At 38.0% G+C, this 17335-nt stretch overlaps 1 protein-coding gene and 1 long non-coding RNA gene across 6 annotated transcripts in view; both read right to left on the minus strand.

The window, feature by feature from the left end:
- Window positions 1-3252: 3252 nt before the first annotated feature.
- LOC105033355 (uncharacterized) overlaps window positions 3253-17335 on the minus strand; it is a 29142-nt gene continuing 15059 nt past the window's right edge. Inside the window, exons 5-11 of one of the 5 annotated variants that reach the window (XM_073258285.1) lie at window positions 10622-10705; window positions 6299-6364; window positions 6001-6039; window positions 4736-4835; window positions 4113-4291; window positions 3861-3970; window positions 3253-3790 (exon numbers count right to left, since the gene is read on the minus strand). In XM_073258285.1, the coding sequence (XP_073114386.1) occupies window positions 4137-4291; window positions 4736-4835; window positions 6001-6039; window positions 6299-6364; window positions 10622-10705 (444 nt within the window). In that variant the 3' untranslated portion in view covers window positions 3253-3790; window positions 3861-3970; window positions 4113-4136. Of the gene's footprint in view, window positions 3794-3860; window positions 3975-4109; window positions 4292-4735; window positions 4836-6000; window positions 6040-6298; window positions 6365-10621; window positions 10706-17335 lie in introns of all 5 variants that reach the window. The other 4 variants (XM_073258284.1, XM_073258286.1, XM_073258288.1 and 1 more) reach the window with 4 other exon arrangements.
- On the minus strand, window positions 15710-16938 carry LOC140857853 (uncharacterized). Its single transcript, XR_012141252.1, has 3 exons — window positions 16721-16938; window positions 16585-16638; window positions 15710-16474 (listed from the first exon to the last, which is right to left on the minus strand). It is a non-coding gene; the product is annotated as an uncharacterized lncRNA (long non-coding RNA).

Below are 17335 nucleotides of genomic sequence, written 5' to 3' on the forward strand. Positions count from 1 at the left end.
CAACAGTTTTCATTTTAATATCCGGATGGCACCCTATGAAGTCCTATATGGAAGAAAGTGTAGATCTCCTCTGTATTGGGATGAAGTGGGTGAAAAAAAATTAATAGGTCCCAAGTTAGTTCAAGATGCTAGAGATAAAATTTATCGGACAAGAGAAGACTCAAGGCAGCACAGGATAGACAGAAGAGTTGGGCAGATAGAAAAAGAAGAGAATTAGCATTTCAGGTTGGTGAGCATGTTTTTTTAAAAGTATCCCTTACTAAGGGTGTCATGAGGTTTGGGAGACATGGCAAGCTGAGTCCGCGATATATTGAACCTTTTAAAATTTTAAATCGAGTAGGAGATGTTGCTTACGAATTAGCTTTACCACCAGATTTATCCAAAGTGCACAATGTCTTTTATGTTTCACTACTGAGAAAGTTTGTACCTGATCCAAATAATATGATAAAGTATGAGTCATTGCAAGTTCATGAAGACTTAACCTATGAAGAATTTTTCCTCCGAATTATTGATCGAAAAGAGCAAGTTCTAAGACGGCGCATCATTCCATATGTGAAGATTTATTGGAGTAATCATGAAGAGAGAGAGGCTACTTGAGAGCTTGAAGATGATATGAAGACGAGATATCCACACTTATTTGAAAATGAAGGTATGTTAAATTTTGAGGACGAAATTTTTTTTAAGGGGGGTAGAATGTGATAACCCGATCCGTTGGCCTAAAGCCCACTAAGCCCATCCAAAAAAAAAAGGGGGAAGAAGACTCTCGATCAGAGTCTTCTCCTTCCCCGGTTGTGATTGGAATCGGAGTCCCAAGGCCATTGAAGGACCCTAGGATGAGCCCTATAAGAACCCCCCTCCTCTCCTCTAAGAGAGGACATAGCAATCACCGACGATCGCCGATGTTCCTCTACGGTTTTTTCGATTGAAGCTGTGGCCCCTCAACTCATGCTCGCCGCGATTTCTCACCGGTGGGGGTCATCGGAGGCTGAGGTAAGTCCTTCTTCCTCTTCCTCTCTTCTCTCCCTTCTTTTTCATGCCTGTGGGCACGACTGCCGGCGATAGGAGTCGTCGGATTTCGTCGGAGAAGAAAGCTCTGTTCGGCCTCTCCCTTTCCCCTGATTTTTATGGCACCGACGGTCACCGCCGACTGCCGACTTTGACCTCTCCGAGCTCGGGAGGGTCGCCCTTTGCCGCTGGCCACCGTCGGGTGAGGTACGGCCGTGATCGGCCGATCAAAGGCAAGGGGACCTCTAGGTCCCCTGTTTCGGCCAAAGAAGGCCACGGGAAAAAGAAAAGAAAAAGAAAAAAAAATACTTATGAGAGAAAGTTTCTCTCATCTTTCTCTCTTAAGTCTAAACCATTTTTCTCTCTCTAGAATTGAACTTTCTCTCTCTAAAATTTTTCTCTCTAAGAAGCCCTATGGATCTCCTATTAGGCCATCTTCTCCACTCCTAGGGACCTATGATCTTAAATCGATTTAGAGCCGAAAGAAGGAGATTTATTAGACTGATCATCAAGTCGGTCATCTTCTTATATTATGTAATTTTATATATGAAATAAAATTTAATGATGATTTAATATTTTAAATAGGACTGTCTGATTCATTTAAGGAATATTAAAAGATCTAGGACGATCGAGATATGTAGATCTTACGCTCCTTATTTATTTTTAAATCTCCATGATTTTCATGCATAAGATCTCTTATTGATGAAGTCATATTTTTCATAAAATAAGGATCAGCATATGTGATATGAAAAAGCATGTTTTATTATGAGCATTGATTGTATGAATATATTTTATAAAAAGTTGCATGATTATGAAGCATGAGATTTTATTGTTTTCCATCTATGTATATGTATATTTTAAGAAAAAGATACAAAGATTTCAAAAGCTCTCAGATAGCTATGAATGAATCCCTTCGGGAAGGTCGACATCCGGAGCTAGCATCCATACGAAACATGACCCTGCCAGCGGATATAAAGTTGGCATATGAATTAAAAATTCTGTCGATTAAGAAACATGATCCTGTCACGGGTATAATAGTGACCTTAGCACGAACATCTGTGAGTATTTTTTTTTTGAAATATGATACGAATACATGATAAAAATGATTTATGATTCATGATTGTAAAATATACATGATTTATGCATGCATGATGAGCTTATAACTTGTTTTATTACATACTCTATGAAATGTTTATTTTCACAATAATTGTTATTTGCAAAATGATGCATTATCATAAGAAATTTTATGCTTGATCCGGTAAGGAAGCGGAAGTCTACTTATTAAGCTAGTGAAGCTCATATTCTTTTTGTTTTCTTTTTCATGTACAGAGAAATAAGATTAGAACTGATAAAAAGGAAATCCAGACTTGAAGATCGGCAAAGCAAGCTTGAAAATTTTGTACTGAAAATTTAATTTATGTTTATATTGTAACTATTATGAATTTTGAGACTTGGATTATTTTATCTTTGGATTTAAATATTCTGAACCAGTTTTGATTTAATTAAATATTTAAATTAAATTTTATTATTATATTTATTTATGATGCACCTGTTATTATATTTAAGAAGATGAATTTTGGCTTCGTGTTATCACGAACCCATTCCTCGGTAGCATGATCGTGTTATATCTTAGATTTGAGGCGTAACATGATTCCGATGAAATTGTTAGTATAGTGCAATGTTAAAATAATCATTTGTATAACAAGATTTCAAAGCCTCCTGCAAACTCCTCGAAACAGCAACTGTGTCCCCATTGACACAGCAAAGCAGATTCTGAAGGACAGAAATATCAGGGGATGCGTATCCTCTACCAAGTGGAGGCTGGAGCCCCCTGATGATCTGTCACAATTCTTTTCCTGGCAATATTTCAGGTACAAGCACTAAAGTAGCAAACAATCCTCATAATTCCCCTAAAGAAAGCAGGATTGGTGCCCCCCAAAACTCCTTCCCACACAAGCAGGCACTCAGTTTTCATCAACAATAATGTCTGTTTAAACATTTAAACCCCAGTAGAACAAACTTCTCTTCTCTATATTTAAGTGTCTCCAAAAGCATGCACGATATGTTAAAGAAAAATTCAAGTTAATTAAAGATCAAGTTCACAATTTTATGAGCACAAACTTGACTCACATATGAAAATTTTCCTTTACAGTACATGCACGTGCAGTTAACGTGAACCAATAGATCGGGAAAATCAACAGAAATGCAAATATTGGATTTGTAATAAGCTATATTTGCACGGGTATATGAGCAGAAAAATTTACCATGTTTCTTCGACCGTACGATCATACATGTAGCTGTCAGCTATCCTTAAAATCTCCACCCATGTAATTTTACAATTCAGCGTCTAAGATATGGGATAGCAATCTTTTGAAAAAACAATATGGAGCAGAAAGTGTATTTTGTCCGGCATGTGGCATAAACCGGGTTTTGCTACAAGAACATTAATTCATAGAAAGATGAAAAATTGTTCAAAAAAAACTGTTATAGCAGAAATTTAATCAGCACCAAGACCTTTAAAAGAAAGTGTCCAAAAGATTTCCGTTGTCTATCAAGCAGTGTGTCTCTTGATTTTCTCTGAGCATTCAGTAAGGCTCAATTGTTGGCCTGCTGGATCATGCACCGAGGATCCTAGAGGATGCTCAAAGAGTAGATTAACAGTGATGTGCATGCCTATCTAAAAGATAAAATGATGATTTACTGAATCTTGATGTTCCTTGGGGCAGCATGTACTTAAAATTCTCATCAGAGCCACTTGGAGCAGTCAAATACATCATAGAGAGAACTGCTGAATGAATACAATGTAAACATTAACAAATGTATCAAATAAACAATAAAAAAGGACAATGTTTTACCTCAAGCTCTTTGGAGGTTCCTCTATTTTGTGAAGACTTGAAAGATGCCTCAGTGAACTTAAGTTTACACCCTGACCATTTGAAGGTTATGCTCATTTAATGACATCGAGCTATAACCAGTGCAGAAGCAGATCATTAGCATAAAAAGTAAAATCACAATAAGAACTAATGATGGCATTACTCTATGTAGCAACTCCAGAGCATGAATCAACTTTTTCTGGCAGAGTATTGAGATTAAATTGTATACTCAACTATAGTGGAAAAGGAATCTTGTCCTCATGGTCTTCTAGCTCGATCAGCATGCAAAGTGGCAAGATAGGCAAGTCTTTTTATTTCATCAAAATTCCTTTGTCTCATTGCTTCTTTCTCAAATATAGCATCTGATAATACAACTGCTGAAGCCCCTCCTCCAATGTACCTCTCTATTGAATCTGTAAATGAGCAAAGTGCAATTTAGCATATGAAGAAATGGGCTAAATTAGCTCAACACATTCCACATTAAAACTGTAAAGTTTTCTTTTAGATGCATTACATGATAGTAGGAGTTGGCTATATTCCAAATACAATTGAAGAATACCCTAAAAGAGCTAATAATTATGCAAGTGTTCCCTGTGGAAACAATGTCTGCTCATAGATGCATATCATTATGGGAGTTGGATAACCTCACATGAAAGTATATACAGCAAAACAAATGGTAATATAGATTTAAAAATGATTACCATGAGACTATGCAGCCTGCACAGTGCAGGCTTTAGCTTGGTATGCTTCTAGTTTTGTCATTTTTACGCAGTAGTTAACTATGACTACCATATGCATTATATGATTGGATGAAACCAAAAATATGAGCATGTCAGATATCTGGTTTCAAAGACAACCTGTTGCAATGCCTTGGGAAGCAACCATTGGAATATGAGGAAATGGTTTCTTGAGAGCTGATATGTATTTATCTCCACCTAGCATCGAGACTGGATAAACCTACAAAAATAGAACATGAATCAGCTGATATGGACTGCTGAAACTGCATATTTTTTAAACCAGCTTTCAATTCATGTACCCCAATAAAAGCAAAATGTTGTCATACATCACATTAGTTGTACCAATATAGATTATATAGGATCCTTCAATCATTTAGCATGCGATCCAAGAGAAAATGCCAGTCAACATCAGTTGTACACAATAGATTTAGTAGCAAAGGAGATTAGCATGTTTCAACCCAACCATCTCACAAAAAATTGAACCCGAATTGATCCCAGAGACAGGTAAACAATATATTTTTGCCTACACTCCAGATACACTTAAGAAGTATGGATTATAACCTCTGTAAAATCAATGTGCATAATAGATTCAGAGTTTGAATTTGGGAAGCCATCGGAGGATAGGGGATTAGCTTTAGAGGGTTATCCTTGTCTTTCTCTCCCTTTAAGGTGGCCTCCTAAAGTTTAATTAAGAAGGGGAAAAAGTTGATTTCTTCGCATGCAACCCTCATCTATTCATTTGTGCTCCAATAAGAGACTCAGATAAATTTTCCTTCCATTATTTGTAGGAAAATATATATTTTCTGCAACAATTTTATGTAAGAGAAATAAAACTACTGTTTCTATTAATGAAAATAAGAAACTTGGTGCTTCTCACCAATTAGAGATTACTGGAAGCAAGATAGAAGGAGAAACATGAATTGAAACAAACAAATCTTATGGTACCCAAAAATTAATTGCTTACTAACTCATTACTATGAACAGTAACATCAGAGTATCTATAGAAAATTGAAGAAAGAAACAAACAAGTATATTGGAATGAGAAAAGCAACTTTTAGTGGCTCATGTCGTAATGGCTCGTCATTAGTTCAAGGAAATATAAAGATGACAAAGCTATATTTGAATGTAGAATATAGAAACAGTGATGTCGAAAGAATTTTAGAATCTGGTGCAAAATGAAAATCGAAATAAATATAGAATAAGGTGATTAAAATTGATTTTTTTTCTTCTTCTTTTTTTTTTTTCAAATACTGGGGGAGGGTGTTTATTTGTGTGTGTGTGTGTGTGTGTGTCTGTGTAATTACACATGCACATGCATTTTTGTTTGGAGTCTTTGGACATTAGTGTATCCATTTGGCATACTAAAAGTAAGTTATGAGGCTAACCTTGACAATTCTTGCGCCAGCAGTATATGCAAACAACACCTGTAAGGCGTAACAAGATTCATGTAATTCACTGTATAAAATGAAGGATCAGATTCCGAGAGAGAATGAAAATAATATGTCCAAAATCTCGGAGATGTACAGTTTTAAAACAACTGCAATAAACATATGAAAAAAGTTCAGGTTAAATAGACTCAAAAAATTAAAAGCAAATGATAGCGGACGGAACCACCATTGATATCAATAACCACAAATTGTTGGAGAGCATGAATGGTTATATTATCATGGAAATAGTACTTACTTCTGTTGGTGTCATGACTCCTGGAATATAAAGAACTTCATTATCTTGAATATCAACTAATATTTCCTAGAAAACAAGCCGTTACAATTTATCATTATTGAAACAATCTATGAATGATTATTATTTTAAAAAAAAGTAATTAGTACACTTTGTCCGGGCAATGCACTCTAAAACCATTGCTGGTATATGATTAAATAATTAAATATACAGGTTAAATTTCTCTAATTGCTATTGAGATAAAAAAACTAATGTGCTACCACGAATAGTCCATATAAAGAGGGATAAGGCCATAATCACTGAGTTAGGGCCAAAGCCTGTCAGCACATTATAGTCTTAGGAAGTGTTGAAAATGCATTTCCTTTTTATGAAAGAAGAAACTTAACATAATTCTCTTCAGTCAATAGAAAATCAAAATTGATGAAATATTTTCAATCACTAATAATGGAAATGGATGCAGCAGAATGAAAAAGGAAATATGCAAATGAACAGAGGATGGAGTCTTCTTTCGTATCCTCTTCCTGCCTTCTATTACTCCAATCTTATGCTATTCTCTACTTCCTTTCTATCTAGCTTCTCATATATTATTGCATAATACTTCTTTATATGTTTGTTAAATATTTTTCTCTGTTATTGATTACCAGGTTCAAATCTAATCATGTCAAATTTAGATCAACAAGAACTTAAATCCTATATCCAGAGCCAAAGCTAACCCAGTAAGCATGACCAAAGCTGAACTGTTAGTGAAAAATAAAGTCAAGACGGACTACTAGGTATGTTTGCACTTTACACTATATTGGGCTAATTTGGCTTTTATCCATCCAATTTTTTTGATGCAATCTGCAGCATCCTGTTGATGCTAAAAGTTCAAATTTTCTTTTAAACAACTATATATGATAATATCAACTTTATGGCAAAAACAAGTGGAGCATTTTGTGTTTACTTATTTAATGCAGCCCATCCTGAAATGTCATCGTTAGTTGAGCTGTCATTCAATTGGTTAGATATCAAATGCCCACAATCTAATATAGGACACCTTTGAAGAAAGTCAAAATAGAATAGTGAACCCTATGAGACCATGTTAAGTGGCAAGGTAGGATGTCTGCACGGTATTGAGAACATAATCAGAGGAAAAAATGCAGAGAGCAGAAGGTTTGATGAATGCCAACAATTAGTGATCTGTAACCGAGAGTATAAAATGTTCACTGAAAGGAAGGTAACAGAAGCAAGTAGATAGTGAAGGAAAAGAAATTAAGAGGTAATTACAAATGCAGGTGGAAATCCCAAAGCAAAACAAGCTCAAGGAAGTATCTCAGAAGCAGCATACTTGGAAACACTATGTTGGCAGCATATTGGGTGCAAATTTACCTTGCCTTCTATAGACATGAAATAGAATAAAGCTTCCCAAGTACTCAACAGAGTCTGTAGCATAAGAATGATTCTCAAGCTCAAGTGAAATTTGAGAGACAACATCATTTAGGTTTCCCTATCAAAACTGTCAAACAGGTCCACAATTTTCAAATATACTAGAAAAGATAATAAATAAATTAAATAACAATGCACAATAGGCACTCTCAACCCATGAAAATGTGACCAGTCTGGTCTGAATTGGGCTCAAATATTAGCAAGTAGTTCTCCTATACACTGCAAATTTGACAAAGCTTTGAACACAATTTTCAATTTGTTTGCAAAAATCCAAGCAACTGAGAGACAGATGGCATAATTGGCTGATATCTGGTTCCAAGGCAGGCATCCATTGTATCATTAAGATCCTAAAGTTGTGTTCTGCTGCACTGATATCTGCCCAGTGAAGCCAGATATCTGCCAGAAAATCTTCCATGTTTGGTATTCAGACTATAGCAGACTAAGTGCTGACAAAATTCAGTGCTGACGCATCTACTTGTCCAGCATTTAACTATATTCTTACTCATTGCAGGGCCATGCTCAGCCATTGCTTAGTCACAAATTCACAAGGTCCTATTCAGATATTCTGAAGCGAGAGATAGCTGATTTGTTTGCTAATCTGAAACAGTTAGCTCCTCTATTTACCCAACAAAAAATAAATGAATAAATAAATAAGAAAAGAAAAAAGAAAAATAAGGAGCTCCTTCTAGTGCTAGCAAGCACCAGATCATTAGGTCAATGCTGACTTATGCTACAGGTCATATATTTGCTAGTACCATTTTCACAAAACAAAAAAAAAGAAAAAAAGAAAGGGTTAAACTTCAGGGCTCAGGCTAGGTTGCTTAATCCTTCACATTGTAAGATGAGGATGGAAAAAAGAACATGCTATGAAGTTCCTGAAACTAAATCTGAGAAACTTGGCTGTTCTTTGTGATGCAACATGCTTCAGTTTAGGTTTGTGTATAAGAAATGGTAGGCCAAAGGAAGGAGGATTTGATAGGGTTGATTAAAATTAGGTGTTTGCTGTCCTGAACAGGAAAGATGACAGGAAAAGATGAGGAGGATTAGCTATCCAAAGTTTTAATGGTTGAAATATAATGTAACTGCTGTTAAAGTTTTAATGGTTTCTGCACAGATTTATCAGACTGAAGATCATTAATGAATCTATCATAAATTAAGGGTGTAATGCAATAATTCCAGCAGTTATAGAGAAATGTAGCAGTAAATAACATAGAAAAGGAGATAAATGGGGAAAGAAGAGAGAGGGAGGGGGAAAGAGAGGGAGAGAGAGAGGGAAAGGAGAAGAAGAAATAACACAGAAATGAGGAAAACAGCTGTACCAGGCCTCAGCTTTACTCTCTACTGAAAAACAACATAAAGAACCTCACAGCAATAGCCCACTTATATAGATTAATAATCAGCCATAAGGTCAACGATATGAATCCAATGAGGACTTCACAAAACAAGAAGAATAAGCACACTCTGGTCACTGTTACTGTAGTGTGAACAGTGAACTACCAAAAAAGGCTTCCCTATTTGGAGCTTTGCTGCACCCTGGTTTGTGTCAAAGGCTGGGGATGGACCCAATGTCCCTTTTTAGTCAGTGGTCACTAAATGAGGTTCTTCTTCTGTGCAAAACAAAGGACCTAAAGACATTTATTTGAGCCCCTCTCATTGCTGGAGGCAATCACGGACACCGTTGAAGTACTTGCACTGCTTGTTATGTTCGCTGCCTCAACCTTTAAATTTAAAGTTTATAAGTGTTTGCTCTATTATAGTTGCATCAACTCCCCCCCTCTCCCACCCCACCCAACACAAAAAGGGCAAAAAAAAACCCTTGTGGTTGACTTAGGAAAGGGGCCTAGGATACCATCTTCCAATGAAGCCACCCCAAGAGGTCTACATGCTGAAAAGAACAGTTGGTGGTGTAGCCATCATGGTGTACTTGACTATCATAAAGCCATGGTCTATCCAACAAAATTTGGCAAACTTTACATGTAGCATATCTGTTTGCACCATATCAATGAGCTCACAACTGAATAAGCGAACAAACATGTCTCATTTAATTTGAGAGCAGTATTGTGCACCTGAGATACTTTGTAAGGGTGGGGATGCAATGGTGGAGCTTTTTGACTGCTTCTTTTAACGCCATGTTTGTGCATTTTCTCAAGTCAATAACTATGTAGTTGCTTAGGGTGGGATATGTCTAGTATCCCATGTGAACAAGCATGTGTAGCTCCTTACTAGATGCTCCACATCCAATGTCCTAACTGGACTTCAGCCACCAAAGAACAAATGGCCATAAGTTCAGATTTGCGAGAAAGAATTGACTCGCAAATTTTATGAGATAAGACCACATCAATGATACATTTGTGAAAGTGGAGGAAAAGACCCAGCTGGTATCAAAATGAATTGATCATGGAGAGGTTTGATATTTGAAAATTCCATGCTGACGAAATGATTTCTTGCTACACTATTAACTATTTACAGGGTTTTGCCAATATGTACCTCAAAATGGTTAGAAGTCTTATTGATTGTTCAGATTAGGTCTAAGTCAAGTCCAACTTAGGTATGGCTTTGTAGGACTTAGTAACAGCCTAATTTCTTTTATTGAATTTAGTCAATTAAGGAGGCGTGATTCTCCAGTTTACTGGAAAACGATTACTCATGACACTAAGCAAAACAGTGACTGCATCACTTCTACAAGGGGTGCAGAAGATTCATATGAATATATAAAAGGACTTTTTTTATAGTGAAAGGATATAGAAGTAAATTCAATTAAATGGCTTTGTAATGGAAAAAAATAATAAAATCTAAAGCACTTTGAACTCACTATGACTGTACAAGGACTCATGAGAAACTGAGCATTAAATGGTTTTCTAAAGGAGAAAAACCATAAAATCTAAAGCAGTTTGAACTCACCATGACTGTACAAGGACTCATGAGAAACTGGGCCCCGGCTTTTATTGCTTTTCTAGCATCCTCAGCATTTAAGACAGTCCCAACCTACATACTCATTTGCGAAGTTGGATGAACATTTAAAAACATTAAAAAAAGATGCTACATAATAACCTTAAAATCTGATCTACCATATGCATACGTTACATACATACATACATTCATATAGAGATATATATATGTACACACATATATATTGGTAATAAAAATATCTGACTCCATTATGTTTCCAAAATGAGTTGGCTATATGGAAGGCAAACTAATAATCAAGGCAATCTATTCACAGATATCAAGGAGAAATAATAAGCAATATCAGATCTGCTAAGAAAAATAATATTTATCAAAGAACTGATATTTGATCCTACCAATAATAAATCCTCTTAAGGTCTCGTGGGTTTTGAGACTTTGAGTTTCACATCATTCAAAGAATTCCTGGAAAGTTTCAATAAAATGTTGGTGTGGGCTTCTTATGAGCTTTGTGGCTTTTCATTTATTGTAATGCTTAACCGTCAATTTTGCTTGGAACACTTGTACTCTTCTCAGGACTCTGTAGGTGCTGTAGTGCTAATATGTTTGTGGATATATATTTTTGGGTCCATGTCCCCTTATTTTATTTTTCTTCTTAAAAAGGAAAATTCTTCAAATTGCTCATTTTGATCATTGCTACCCTCGTGATCACCATGAGCTCAAAGGGTACCATTTTTCATGATTACCGTTCACACATATTCTTCGTGAGTTTGCTTTGCTTTCTTTTGGCTTCCAGTCCACTCTAAAACAATAAATATACCAACAGGCTATCAATATTCCATAGCTGAGGCATTACTGTTCTTTAGGTAAGATTTGGGATATTCTCAGTCCCAATTTGCAGGTTATATGTCTCACAAATGGATGGTGTTATAGGATTGCTAGGATATTCATCAAGCTTGGTTATTGGGTCATAGGTTAACTCAGGTCTGTTCTATAAATTATGTGGACACATGCTCAGGTTGTCAACTTCAACCTTTGTGGTTGTAATAGGTGGCTCATTTACAAGCATGCTGTAATCAGTGCATTATTCTTGTACTGGCCTCTCCTATCAACCCCGTGTCATGCATTAAATCAGATCTGGACTAGGAAGCACGGATACGGCAAAATGGCTGCCATACCAGTGTCGGATATGTATCCATATCATACTGTACCCAGTATCCGTATAGCAAAATGGCTGCTATATTTTTAAGAATTTATCGTATCTCTGTATCCATATCATATCGCACCCGTGTCCTGTATCGTATCCATGCTTCCTAGGATCTAGACACTCCCTAAGGCTCATCACTCCTAGAAGGTTGGTTAATATCATGTTGATGAATATCTCCACACATACTGTGCTTTTGTTTTGAAAATCTTCTGCATATGGTCCAAGCTTGTGTCAGATTTCCAACAGAGTCTTGCACCCACAATCACGATCACAACAGAATCTTGCTTCAGATTTCCAACATTCAAAATCTTCTGCATATGGAGGGAGCTCTGCTTCCCCATTCCACCACCTACCCCTAAACTAGGTAAATAAGATAGTATCCTTGCAAGCTTTATAGAGATAGACCAAAATGACAGTTTCAAAGATTCTTCAGACATATATCAACAAGCTCCGATGTCCTAGAAAAAGCTTCGAAAGTAACAAAGGAATTGAAGATAAATATAGAACCATGTAACATGGCTTGGAGTAGCACTTAAAAATGATCAAAAAGAATCTCAAGACAAGGCTTATAAAATTGATGAAAAAGATAAAAGAAAACCATTCCAAATGAATTATTAAAGAACAAATAAAAAATTCAAAAAGAGAGTGATAAGGTGAAAAGAACCTTTAGGAATGGTTTCATAACCAATTGGGTTTTCACGAATATAGTCTACAAGTGATTCAAGGATTTTCTGGAATGCTGGAAAATCTTTGACATCAGTGATGCTTATGCCAATAAACTCTAGCTGTGGTTTGGTGAGAGCATCTAAAAAAATATGTGATGAATAGCTAAGAAAATATTTAAAATTTTGTTATTTGTCTTGCGACAAGCTCTAGTACTGTGCTTTCCTGAGAGTAATAGTTTGGAAGAAGAATCCTATAGCATGTTATGTGTTGGGATTTGAGTACTGAAAGATAATAGATAAAACGAAAGCAAAAATTATGCTAACGATAATACCAAAGGCATAAAGAAATCACAGCAATCGCAAGAATACCATAATTTTTTATGGTTCGGCCGAAGCCTACGTCCACACAAGAACCAGAGTAAGAAAGAGCTTCCATTATAATAATAGTTTAAAGCAAAGTTTTAAATCCCGTGGGATAGAGACGTCCCGATTTTTGCCTGGAACAGGATGCCCCGTGTCCCGCCCGTCTCGATTGGGCATCCCAATACATGCTTGGGATGCCCTTTTATATATATAATTATTATTATTTTGAATTTATCTTAAAATTTTACTGATTTATTTATTGTTTAAATATATTTGAACTTCAAAAGTAATATATTTATAATAGATCGGTTCTATTTAATACTAACACTGATGCATCATGATCTTCTAGGTTATTGAAGATCCTTTCTTGATTACGAAGCAATGATCTTCTAAGTCTTGATTTGATGCTAATGCTATTTAATACCAATGCTATGAGTCCCAACAGTTTCACTGGGAATAATGCCTGGAGACTGGAGTCTTGATTTGAGAGATCTAAGTCTTCTTTCTTCCTTCCACTTCTAAGGTAAGGCACTTGCAGGTGAAATTGCTTGCCCAATTTAAAGAGAAACCCCGACCTAAATAGCTCATGCATGAATAGACATATTATTATTTGAATTATATCGAGCATCGGACTATCGGCCATGCGAGAGTTCCATCACATTTTTTAACTCATCTTTGTATGTCGGTCGAATTCACATGACTGACAAAATTAGTCATGTGACATCACGGGCATGGACGTGACAAAATTCCTAAACAACTCATTTGTGAATAGATAAATTATTATTTTAATTATATCGTGCTATTGGTCATGCGAGAGTTCCATTATTTTTTTAACTTTTGTTCATTTATCGGTCGAATTCATATGCTGATAAAAATGTCACAATCGAGTGCAAGGCATGAAGATCAAGTAAAGTCACGGGCGTGATAAAATTAGTCTAGTGTGTTGGTGCAAAATAGAGTCACGGGCGCGAGGACGAGCCTTTTTTTTGTAAGATGAACGCGAGGTCTTTGGCGCGGCCTCCCTATTGCATGCATTTGGTGCAATTGGACCGCATCAAATCTCACGCCCGTTAACACAGCATGCTACCCCATGATTTTCATCGATTTTCAATTGCACACTATCCACCGTGCATATGCTCCGAGATTTGTCTTGAATCCTGAACGGCCTCGTGAGAGCCCGAAGGCTCCAAGCCCTATTTTCTTCTCCTCCACTGCAGCCTCCGGTCCTCTCTCCTCCCTTTTCATCCTCTCGGTTGGTTTGACTCTTCATCAGAAAATCTGATGGCCTCCCTCCTCTCTCCTCTCTCTCCTCCCTTCCCCTTTCCGAGTTGTCCTCCCTCCTGGCGTGCTCTCCTCTCGAAAAAACAGAATCAAAGGGAGAAACTATACTCCCTTTGACAATTATGCCGACGCCGACTCGCCAGTGGAAAAAAGAAGAGGTTAGTACCCCTTCTCCTTCATTCTTCTCTCTCCAGCGATGAATGGCCTGTTCGAAGCATCATCAGGCATCGAATTCGGTCAAAAAAAAGGACACAATCAGGACGGCCATGTCGATGCCTGATCCGATCGGGATGAAGACGGGACAGTCAAAACCGAGGTCAGAAGTGAGTTTTGAGATCCCGCATCTGTCCCTGATGTTGGAATCCCAAATGAACGGGATGGGATGGCCGAGATGACCCCCATCCCATCGGAACTTAAATCATTGGTTTAGAGTACAAAAAATCTTCCTTGACACCATGCCAAGAACACTATTTCTAATATAAGAAAGAAAAAATCCAAGATTAAACAAACCTCCAGTAGAACCCTCGATGGAATAACTCTAATCCAAGGTTGAGCAAACTCCTTCAATCGACGTTCTCCAATCTTCTTTACTTGAACGAAGTACCCTCCAAACCTCTCTTCTTCTCTCTCTTCCTATCTCCTTTTGTGACTCACGGCCTCCTCTCTTTTTGTGTTCACGTTCTCACATCCACGAACTCTCCTTTTATAGAGCCAAAAATTAGTCTTTTACGAACTCATCTTCCATGTCACAGAAGGCTTCCTGCACACAAGAGGCTTCCACACATACGTTTCACGCCGCGCCTCTTATTTCCACATTGGCCCAAAAGGTTACTTGAACTTTTTCTTTTGCCTTCATGTTTTCCATGACACACGTACCAACAAAAGATCACGTTGGGTTTTCCACACAAAGAATGTTAGAGTCCTTTATGGACTCTTCCACTCTCCTTTTTATATACATTTTTTATTTTAAGGGGTGGGTCCCATATAAGGAAGGACCACACCAACATTATGGTACCAACATTAGCCAAATACATGTATGCATACTGTAGTGGTGCACTTAAGAAGTACAATACTTCAAATTGCATGTTGTATCGACGATTCAAAAAAAAATAAAAAAAAATGTGTGGTGCTACCAGTAGTTGTGTACATTAACGATTCAAATCCCAACAGGACGGGGGCTATCCTGACTGTCCCATCCTGTTCCTTTGAGATTTCGGCATCAGGGACAGGTGTGGAAACCCGAAACCCACTTTCGGACTCGGTCCCAGCCATCCCATCTTCATCCCGACCAGATCAAGTGCCGGCACAGCTGTCCCAATCGTGCCCTTTTTTTTGGCCGAATGCCGATGCCCGATGATGCTTCAAATGGGCCATTCATTGCTGGGGGGAGAAGAACGAAGGAGAAGGGTTACCGACCTCTTCCTTTTTCTGCTAGCGAGTCAGCATCGTCGCCAAAGGGAGCACAGTCTTCTCCCTTTGATTCCACTTTTCTGAGAGGAGAGCACGTCGGGAGGGAGGACAACTTGAAAAGGAGAAAAAAGTAGAGAGGGGAGAGAGGAGGGAGGCCATCGGATTTTTTGATGAAGAGCCAAGCCAACCAAGAGGCCGGAGAGGGAAGGAGGAGAGAGGATCGAAGGCAGCGGTGGAGGAGAAGGAAATAGGGCTTAGAGCCTTCGGACTCTCGTGAGGCTATTAAGGATTCAGGGCAAATCTTGGAGCATATGCACGATGGATAGCGTGCAATCGGGAATCGGTGAAAATAGTAGGGTAGCATGGCATGTTAATAGGCATGGGTGGGGGTGTTATCAAGCCGAGCCGAGCCAAGCCTGAGCCAGTCAACGCACAGCTCGGCTCGATTCTCTTTTAAGCCGGCTCGAAGCTCGACTCGAGCTCGGCAAGCCTGTAAAAATCTGGCTTGAGCTCGACTCAAGAGTGTAATAGGGTGGCTCGAGCTTGTCTTAGGCTCGACTCGGTTCAAGAAATCGAGCCAAGCCGAGCTGAATCTTTACTGAGCCAAGCCGAGTCGAGCTTGTTTAGAATAATTAATATTTAAAAAATCAAAAAATAAAAAACAACATAGGAAAGAACAACAACATTACAAATTATAGTCAAAAATCAAGAATCCTAAACAACTTATATTGAAAAGTATCTCAAATCCGGAATACATCAACATTTGACAGGAAAGTGTTCGTTGCACATCAATGTTTGATAGAAAACAAAAAAAAGCAAGATACATATCGTTTCATCAAATTGATAGAAAACAAAAAAAAAAGCAAGATGCACATCATTTCATCAGCCTCCATGAAAGATTAATTCCTTCGATTCCTTATCAATCTACAAAATAAAAAAAAAGAAAAAAATCTATTCAATTCAACAATATACCGCCACAACTCTAGTTAGAATTTAATATCAAAGTAAAAAATCACATATACTAATAATATTACATCACAAGGATGCAGTCTTCATGGAAGATTAACCACAATAGGTTCCTTTTCAATCTGTAAAAGGAGAAAAAAAAAGATTAGATCAAATTTTTTAAAACCCAAATTTAAATTTTATTTATTCAAAATCAAAACTAACCTTTGTTTTCTTCTTTAAGCCAAGAGCACATCTAAGCCAATCTCCCCCACAAATCAATGCTTCTACCATTGATGGTGCTACCATGGAGGATGGGTTAAGGAGCTGCGAGGGGAAGGAGTGGGACGGCGGCGGGGTAGGATGGCGGCGGTGTAGTTGGGGGAAGCCGGAAGCAGATCGTGGGCAAGGGGAGGGAGTGGGACGGCAATGGTACGGCTGGGATGAGCAATGACGCAGCTGGGATGAGTGACGGTGCGGTGGAGGGTGGGTTGAGGAGCTACAGGCTGAGGTCTTGTCGTCCTGAGGATGAGGAGGGGAGGCAGGGGGAAGAGAAGAGGGAGGCTGCTGCTGCGGATTGAAATGAGAAAGGGAGAAACGATGCTGAAGATTTTAAGGTTGCAATCGAGCCACCGAGCCGAGCCGAGCCTTCCGAGCCTCAATCTTATTGGCTTGGGTTCGGCTCGTTAAACCCAAATAAGCCTATATTTTGGCTCGAGCTCAGGTTTGGATTTGGTTTAATCGAGTCCGAGCTGAGCTTTTAACGAGCTAAGCCCGAGTCGAGCTCGAGCCGGTTCGTTCATTAACCACCCCTAGACATGGGATTTGACACGGTCCAAT

Source organism: Elaeis guineensis, chromosome 5 (genome assembly GCF_000442705.2).
Source record: "Elaeis guineensis isolate ETL-2024a chromosome 5, EG11, whole genome shotgun sequence".
Lineage (NCBI taxonomy): Eukaryota > Viridiplantae > Streptophyta > Magnoliopsida > Arecales > Arecaceae > Elaeis > Elaeis guineensis.